At 46.5% G+C, this 8839-nt stretch overlaps 1 protein-coding gene across 7 annotated transcripts in view; it reads left to right on the top strand.

Annotated features, from left to right (window-relative positions):
• Positions 1–1032: 1032 nt before the first annotated feature.
• Positions 1033–8839, top strand: part of REEP1 (receptor accessory protein 1) — a 62690-nt gene continuing 54883 nt past the window's right edge. For 2 of the 7 annotated variants that reach the window (XM_090139847.1, XM_090139850.1), the window contains exon 1: positions 1101–1364. In XM_090139847.1, coding sequence (XP_089995973.1) covers positions 1333–1364 — 32 coding nt within the window. In that variant the 5' untranslated portion in view covers positions 1101–1332. Of the gene's footprint in view, positions 1365–8839 lie in introns of all 7 variants that reach the window. The other 5 variants (XM_090139849.1, XM_090139845.1, XM_090139848.1 and 2 more) reach the window with 4 other exon arrangements.

Below are 8839 nucleotides of genomic sequence, written 5' to 3'. Positions count from 1 at the left end.
TTCAGTCACTTCTAGCTATGCTGCCTCAGAATGATGGGGAAAGATTGGTGCAGGTGCACTGTCCTAGGAAAGAGCAATGTTTTGGGCTTGGAGGCAGGGATCCTGCAGTGCAGCTGTGGTAACTGCATCCCCAGCCCAAATGTGTGACACCAGGCCAACTGCTCTGTGAAGCATCCTCCAGCTTGGGGCTGTTCTCATGGTGTCAAGATCCAAGGATTGCTACAAGACTGTAAAATGCATCAGGAATTCCCATGGGGATGTGTCCTTCTGATAGAAGAAAAAAAAATCAAAGCAGTGGAAGGTGCTTTCTGACAAACTAGTTATAATTGAAACAGACTGTGCCAGCATAGCAAGGGAAAAGCAGAGCCAGAAGGAAACAGTTCAGCACAACCGTTCAGGTTAAGCTAACATCTTTTGATCTGTGTGTGGGCAGACGTTCCTCCTGGAAATTGGGCTTCACAGCTGTGTGAGATGTCCTGATAAAAAGTAATGGACGGGAGAAAGCAATGCTGGCTGTCACCTGGCAGTTATGGGTAGTCAGCTGGGCTAATCCTTACCAGCTGTGCCTGTTAACTTTAAGGTGTGATGGGGGGAGAGCTGTCTCTTGCTGTGTATCCAAGGAGCCCATCAGCACCATGCTTTAGCTGGGTAGAAGCTGTCAATAGGGTTTTCTTTGTATTCTGTACTTTGTCCAGTTCTGCATCCCTGGTACAAGAGAGACCTGGACATCCTGTGAGGATGGAGACCACTGAGATGGCTGTAAGGAAAGGCTGACGGAACTGGGGCTGCTCAGCGTGGAACAGAGGGGCTTAAGGCTTCTCACCCACAGCCATAAATCGCTATGAAAAGGTGCAAGAGGATGGGGCCAGGCTCAAAGGCTCGGACACAACCTGGAGCCCAGGAGCTCCCCTTGCACTGCTGTGCTGGCACGGGAGCCAGAGAGGCTGGACGGGGGGGTTCTCCTCCTCGGGGACGTCCGAAAGCCGCCCCGGCACCCCGCCCTGGCTGTCCCCTCGCCGCCCTCGCACCGGGGCTCCCCGTCTCCGGCAGCGAGGCGGGGGCAGCCCGGCGGGACCAACGCGGCGGGGGCTCGGGCTCCTCCTCCTCCCGCAGCCCCGAGTCCCGCGGGGGGCGGCGGCGGGGCCCCGGGCTCTGCCCAATCTCCGCGGCCGAGGCCGGCTGCGCGTTGGCTGCCGGCGGTGCCGCCAGTGAGGCTGCGCTGAGGCTGCGGGGCCGGATGGCCGAGCCGCCCGCCCCGCTCACTCGGGCGGCGGCCGGCGGCGGGCGAGGAGACGGGGGCGAGCCCTCCGTGCCGGGAGAGCCAGCGGAGCCATGGTGTCATGGATCATCTCCAGACTAGTGGTGTGAGTAGCCGCCGGCGATTCGCAGCGCGGGGATATTACGGGTGGGCTGCGGAACGCTGCGGAGCTGTCACGGCGCAAGGTGACGGGGAGAGCGGCTGCGGGAGAGCGCGGCCCCGCTGGTGGCTGCTTCACCGAGGGAACGGGGCTTTGTTAGCGAGATCGGGCGGCCGCTTGGGCAACCCCGAGGACCCCCAGCCTGGGAGGGGAAGCGTGCGGCTCCGTGCCCCTGTCCTCCGGCTCGTCCGTGCCCTGGTGCGGGCACAAATTTCATGCAAACGCTGCCCGGGCGGCAGGGAGATGTCTTCCCCCACCTGCCGAGATACTTCGCCCCAGCTGCCCCTCCTGGCGAGAGATTCGGGAGGAAAAGGCGTTTTGGGTGCCACTCGGAAAATGCGCGAGGAGGTGAGGTGATGCCGAAGGTGGGGCCGCGGGATGGCCGCTGTGGCACAAGCTCCCATCTGGGCGATGTGGCTGCTGGAGGCTGCAGTGCCGAACCACACAGATCGTTCGGGGTTTTCTCTGTACAGAGGGCTTGGAGCTCAGGAGAACATCTCCCATGCTCTGAAGGCGTGGAGGAAGATCTGGAAAGGCCTGTCACTTTCTTTGTCTGCAAGAAATGTGCCATGAGGTTGCACCATCAGCGTGGTTCCATTAAGGCATTTTCAGGGTCTCATTTCTTGCATTTTGAGATGAAACATAAAAAGAAAAACTCAACTCGATCTTAGCTATCTCTATATATCACAAAGGTGTTGGGGGCTGTTGGATGTGAAGGATTTGGAGGGTTCTAGAGTTGAATGTAGCCCCCAGAGGTTTATGAGCTGGATTCAGCTGCAGTTGTTGCTAGCATTGGTGCACTTCATTCAAAGAAAGCATGTTAGCATTGAAGTGATTTAATTTGAACGGTATAACTGCAGGTATCTCTTATAGCACTACAAGCTGTAGCATGTATTGTCCAAGGCTGCTTTTCTTTCCTTCCCTTCCTTCTGGACTGATTTCTGCTTTGAAAATAATAATCATCGTGTAATCCAAATAATCCTCAAGAACAAGGAATGTCAAACGAGATGGTAATTCTGCTTGCATTGGTGCACACACACACACATACACAGGTGATTTCATCTTAGGCACATTGACTGGGGTAGGATAGGGGCAGCACACAGAGCACTTGACATTGCATTCAGGTAATTAGCTGAGCACACAGACCTTCCCGTCCTCTTTGCTTTGTCTGAGCAGCATGTCACAGAATGGAATCATGTGTAGTGGGTGGTACCAGTTATTCCTTATGCTAGAATGTCAATGGCAAATGATAATTTGAACGTGCTAATTAAATATTAGTCATAGTAATAGTTTAAAAAAAAGTAACATAAGGAAATCTTGTACAAGCTAGCCTTGATCACCGCTATCTTAGCAACACCACTTACTATATAACCTGTCCTTTAAGAATGCTCTGCACCAGGAAGGTGTGGGTTTGTTATAATCCCAGCAACATCACAATGCCATCGAGTATTGCTTAAGATGCAGTTTACTGGGGCTAGCATTGTAAAGAAAGAGAGGAGAACACTGGTAATCTTATGTCCCTGCAGATGTTGGGCTATGTGTGATGTGGACCAGCCCTTCTGGCTGGCTGCAGTGCACCATGCAGATCTGCCTGGGGGAGGTGACCTGACATTTTGGTCTTCAGAGCATTTATAGAGATTGCTTTAAAAAAGAAAAGGCAATTCTGTTCATCATTTCTACTAACGAATGAAAGGGATATATGCAGGAGAACTTGTTGCTGTACTTCTTGTGACGACAAGGACAGGCAGGTGTAACTGCTGGTGACTGCTGTGAGCTTCCTCTAGGCTCCTGTGTTACAGTTAGCCAGCACAGTTTACCCTGCAGCTGAGGGATTAGTGCAGCACATCATGGGCCAGAAGGCCAAACTGCACCTGTGGCATAGCACAGCACAATCTGTACCTGTGCAGGTTAACTGGTGTGTGGGTGCTGACTCCTCAATATACAGTGGCCTTCAGATTAGGATCATTACGAAGATCTAAACTGTATAATCTGATTTCCTCATCTGATTATGAATTGTCAACTCATCCATCAGTACAGATAGCTGTGCTCTAAGTAGAATGGCCACCTGGTTTAGGCTTTTTTTTTTCCCATGCCTATTCAGCTTTCCTCCCCCCCATCCTCCCTCCCCTTCAAATCTTGTTAGCTGATAAGGATTATGAGGGAAAATATCATGGTGTGATTTAATCATTTTGTGAATCTTGCTTTCTGCTTTTAGGACTTCTGTTGGTCTATGTGGGATTTACCAATATGACTCAGCTAATAGTAAGGGCTCTAAAACTAAAAGCAAACCCTTGCTTTGGTTCTTGAATGCTTTGTCACTTTTATTACCCCTGTTGCTTATCTGTGCTCTGTCGTCTTTAATTAGTGGGTATGTGATTCAGTGCATTTTTACATTTGGGGCTGGGACATGCATTCCCTCAGCAAACTGCTGTGGCAGTTTCAAACAGTCATCCTGTGATTTGATCATTGCTGCTTCTGTCCTGGCAACTTCTATTTCCAAATTGATGCTGAAGGAGTGTGAGCAACCTCGCCCCTTCCACGTGAAGTCAGGCAGCTGACTTTTTCACAGAGGGATGTCTGGAATCACTGTAGTTGTGACTGTTGCATCTTGGAGTCTTTGTTGCTTTGTTTCTGACAGTAACTGGAATGGGACCTCGTCATGAGTTAATTACCAACCCTTATTTATTCATCAGCTCTGAGTACATCTCAAAGGACATCCTGGCATATCTGTATTTCAGTTTCCTCAGCTGTGAAGTGAACTGTGCTGAATTTGTCTTCCTTGAGACAGACTAGAAGGGAGCAGTGGCATGTCCTCCCATCTTCAGCTTACTGCCATTAATTACGAAGGAGGTTCTTTTCACTTCAGGTGGTAGGGAACACTCTAGCAGAAGGACTTGGGATCTGTTTTCATTATTAGAGTCCAATCTGGCTACAGCAATCGTAGGTGGTTAGAGACTTCCTATACTTTAGGCTGTTGTCTAAAAATATTTTAAAATTAAAAGTGGAATATATAAATTAAGCCCACTATATTAACATGGAAATGCTTTTCCAGTAAAGATGGGGATAATAAAGAACAAAAGTGCAAGTTTCTGGAAGCTTGGCATGTCCCATTGCCTCTTGAAAGCCTTTCAGCGTGGAACACATCACCGAGGAAGGAGATGTCAGTAGAAATGAGGTTAGATCAGACAGGTCATCGATAGCAGAGATGATAGTGTGGCTTACGGATTTCAGTTCCTGCCATTAAAAGCGCACTGCAAATGTTTATGAAATTGCTTGCGGCGGCCTCAGATGTGTTCCCTGGGAATTCCCAGCTCTATGGGGAAGTAAGAGGGATTTGGGAATCTATGAGAAGCATCCTTTCATCTGGCTGCTGGCTTGGAAGTAGGTGGGTCTGAACAAAACAACAGTCAGCAGTAGGCCTAGCATGCTTCTGGTGGAAGCTATGGGATGAGCTTATGGTCATCTTCTCTATGTACTGGGAAGTGGGATCACCTGCAGTGCAAGTGGAACTAAGAATGGTTACCTGTACCATAAGTTGGTGTAATCTCTTGGAAACACATCTTGCACTGCTGATCTCTCACACAAAGATTCCCTGGTCCCGGTGGCTCCCAGCCTGATGTGCCATTGTGGCTTTGCTGAGGATACAGACCCTGTTGGTGACAGTAACTGACAGAGGAGCATCCAGCGCAGGTGCGACATTTGCTTTGCCCTTCATGTGAAATGTGAGCATGAGGATCACACTGCAGGGGATAACGCTGCCTGCTGCTTTGTCAACTGTGACCCAGATATTCCCTGCACAAGCACAGATGTGGTGGAAGTGCTCTTAGCCCCAGTGGGGAAGGTTTTCTTGGATATACCACCATACAATGCAGATGTTACCAGTCCTGGATTGGTAAGGGAGGGTGTTTACCAGACTAGAAGTTGTGGAAAATAACTAAGGGGCTTGACCTTTGCAGCTGCCTTAATGCAGTACTTTCCTTTTAGGGGATCCACTCAATGTCACTGTATTAATGTACTTCCAAATATTAATTTAATCTTGTGTCATCAGATTGGTTTTTGAACAGTGTATTAATGAGAGTTGGCCACTGGGCTTTGTTCTAAGAATTTGGGATGGATGTGGGAGGATTGAACAGAAGTGCAGACTTCGATGCTACCCAAAACATCGAAGAACCCGAAAACAGCCAAGAACTTAAATATTCTGAATAATGGTGCATTGCCTTCCAGATCCTCAATGCTGTTATAGACAGCAGAATGCAACAGCCAAACTGCCTGTAAGGTTGGGCATTGCAATACTTACAAGAGGTTGTTTGGCCCCAGAAAGGAGATTCAGATTCCAGTTACTCAGCCTGTGGTCTACAGGTGGCTGTCAGTCCATGAAAAGACAGCAGCTCTACCACCTGCAGACGGTTATCAGTTATGCTGATTTAATTAGATAATAGATTTTTTTTACTATATTCCTTAATTATAAGTTTTGCAATCATAACCACTGACTTACAGTTTTGTAAAATATTCATATTTGGACATTTTAGCAATTCCATGCTACTCATGCATCATCTATCCTTAAGTAGCAGTGGGATATAAAATGAGCTGTTATGTTTCTTTCAAAGGACCAGCTGGTCCAGTGATTAGATAAGGTTGAAGAAAAACTCCTCCATGCTCTTACTGCAGTTAATGGAGGGAGACAGCCATCTCACAGAAGCTTCCATTAAAGATAATGCATTGAATAAAGAGCTGTTAGATCAAGAGGAAACACTCAGTACAGGGAAGACAAAGAAGTGTGTGTAATCACACCTCCTACTTCTAGGTAGTAAGAGTGCATTTGCCTTTCTGCTTCCCTGCTTTCAGCAGGCAGAGGCAGTATTTTGGAACTTTCAGGCTGATCATAAGGGTTGGTGAAGAGTTGAGAGCAACGCAGAAGAATTGGCCAGTTTGGGTTGCTGTCAACCCATTATGTGTCACAAGTTCTTCTGTGTCCTCACTGAATAACTGGGGTCTGAGTCTAGGCTTCTTTTTGTTTGGTTGCACTTGACTGTAACACAAAGTGAGGGCTACTCAGCAGGTTTCAGATGGTTCTTGTTGAGATGGAATGGCTCAGTGGAGGGAAGGGTCTGATTGAACAAAGCCTTCACAAGCAAAACATCTGGCAAAAAGTCACTTAATTCGCATCCTTTTCTTGTCACTCACGTGCTATTTAGATTGTAAACTCTTTGGGATGGGAACTTTAATTTAGTGTTTTTCATTGTACAGCACCCTTTGCAATGAGATTTTGTCCCTACCTGGTTCTCCTAAGTTCTGTAACATTATAAAGATAAATAACGTATGAATAAATGCAACTGTGCCTTCCTGATGAGTCATTTAAGGTCCTGTGCTCCTCTTTGTGACACTGTTGTGGTATAGTGTTCATCGTCTATGTTTGCATTTCACATACATAGATAAAAGTAGATTTTTGTTCTAAGGAGCTCTTAATTTAAATCAGTGAAATACAGGCAAAACAAGTGGTGAAAGAAAGTGAATTAGAAGAAGCAACAAAACAAGAGGTGCGTCTTTTCTGTCTGTAGTTTGTGTGCCACCTGAGAAAAGGACTGAGACAATAGGGAGCTCTGCTTATTCTGCAGGAAGGACCCAGGGAGGCACTCTGGACCTGGAACAGCATACAGAACCAGAGAAATTAGTGGTACTTTCTCAAGTTTTGCACACAAAGCAACTCTCTCATACTGATAGGCATCACAGAGCAGGCATTTCTCCTTAGCGGTTTGTTTCTTGTAAACACGTTCTGTGGAATATATCAGGGGGAGACAAGGGATTCAAATTTTATATAGGTGATAAAGCAGGGATCTGGCAAAAGCTGATATATAGTCAGAAAGAGGCAGTGATGGTACCGAAGGAAAGATGGTACAGTAAAAAGAAAAGAAGAGTAAGCATTACTTCTTAGAAGAGACACATTTATACGGAGGCAGAAGGTTTGATGTCAAGTTAAAGACTAAGAGTGACAGAAAGACAGCTGACAGCACTGGCCTCATGTCATGCTTCTCCAATGTTTCTCCAAATGCTGCCTACTTACTTGCTGCAGCCCTTCCTGTTAATGTGCTAATTACTACTAAAGAGCCAATTCCAAAGAAGGAATCAGTCAACCAAGGAATCAGGCTGCATTTGGGCTTTTCTCCTTCTCTCCAATGGTAAACTTTCACTCTGTGAAGCAGCAGATTTTGTGGGACAACAAAACCAGCACTGAAAAACCTATTTGTGAAGAGCTAGGAAGAATGCTCCTCATGTCTGGAGTTTTGTGCTTTTTGGACTGGTCCCAGGGATGCCAAGGCAACATGTGAAGCCTGCCTTCAGATCTACCGAGCAATTCAATGCTATCAGCATCAATGAACAGTTGCAGCTCCTGCCCCAGAAACGCGTCTGTTCTGTTGAGTTCATACTCTTGCTTCCTTTCTCTTAACTCAGTTAAGCTCATTCACTGTATTCCTTGTTTCCAGGCTCTAAATAAGTATATTTAGAGACAGCCAAAAAACAAAATAATCTTCTTGTCTCATGTTCTGAATTTGTGAGCGATGTAAATGTGGATTTTGAGCGGAACTTTTCCAAGTCAAATAATCAAGAGTTCAGAAGTGCTCTGGGATATTTTGTGTAGACTGGCTCATCATGTAGCAGAGCTCAAGCAATGACAGAGGAGAGAAACCAGGAGGGCTACATGGGAAACTCAAGAACTGGTCTGTGTCTGTGCGTATCTAAACTTAGACTTGTGAGCCATCCCCTATTATGTGACCCACAAGAATCGGCTTGTCTGATCCTCAGTGTTAAGTCATCATGAATAACACCATCTGGCTCCTAAAATCTATCTGCAGAATTCATGGTGACACTTGCAGGAGGAAGATGGATGCTGGAGCTGCGCTGAGGCTGAAAGGCATTGAGTTGGGTGATACACTCTAAAGGAAAAGATTGAATGGGTTTGCAGGGCATGCACAGCTAGGGAACAAGCACAAGAGGTGGCTGTGTGGAAATGAATTGATGGTGAGTGATTAGGTACCACTGAACACATACTTTTGCAAAAAAAAAAACAAAAAAAAAACACACCAACAAACAGAACCCACTATTTTAATTGTATTTTTGCTGCAAAAAGTAAAAAAAATAAAATAAGAGGGGCCAGGGACATAGCAGATACAGACACTGAAATGTGTCACTTCAAGTGATCCATTTAGGTCTGAGCTGAAACATGTTGGCAGGGCAGGCTGGGGGCAGTTCGCATCTTCCCTGGCATAATTGTATCTGTTTTGCAGCTGGACAAAGGATTCCACTTTCCAGGTTTGTTGTTTTCACTCTGCTTGTAAAGATTTCGGTCAAAACAGAAAGATGTTGCTATTTAAAAAGAACATTAATAATTAAAGTGAGGTACTCAGGAGAATATATTCCACAAG

Source organism: Phasianus colchicus, chromosome 4, assembly GCF_987193195.1.
Source record: "Phasianus colchicus chromosome 4, bPhaCol1.hap1.1, whole genome shotgun sequence".
Classification (NCBI taxonomy): Eukaryota; Metazoa; Chordata; class Aves; order Galliformes; family Phasianidae; genus Phasianus; species Phasianus colchicus.
This window is presented reverse-complemented; position numbering and strand designations above follow the sequence as displayed.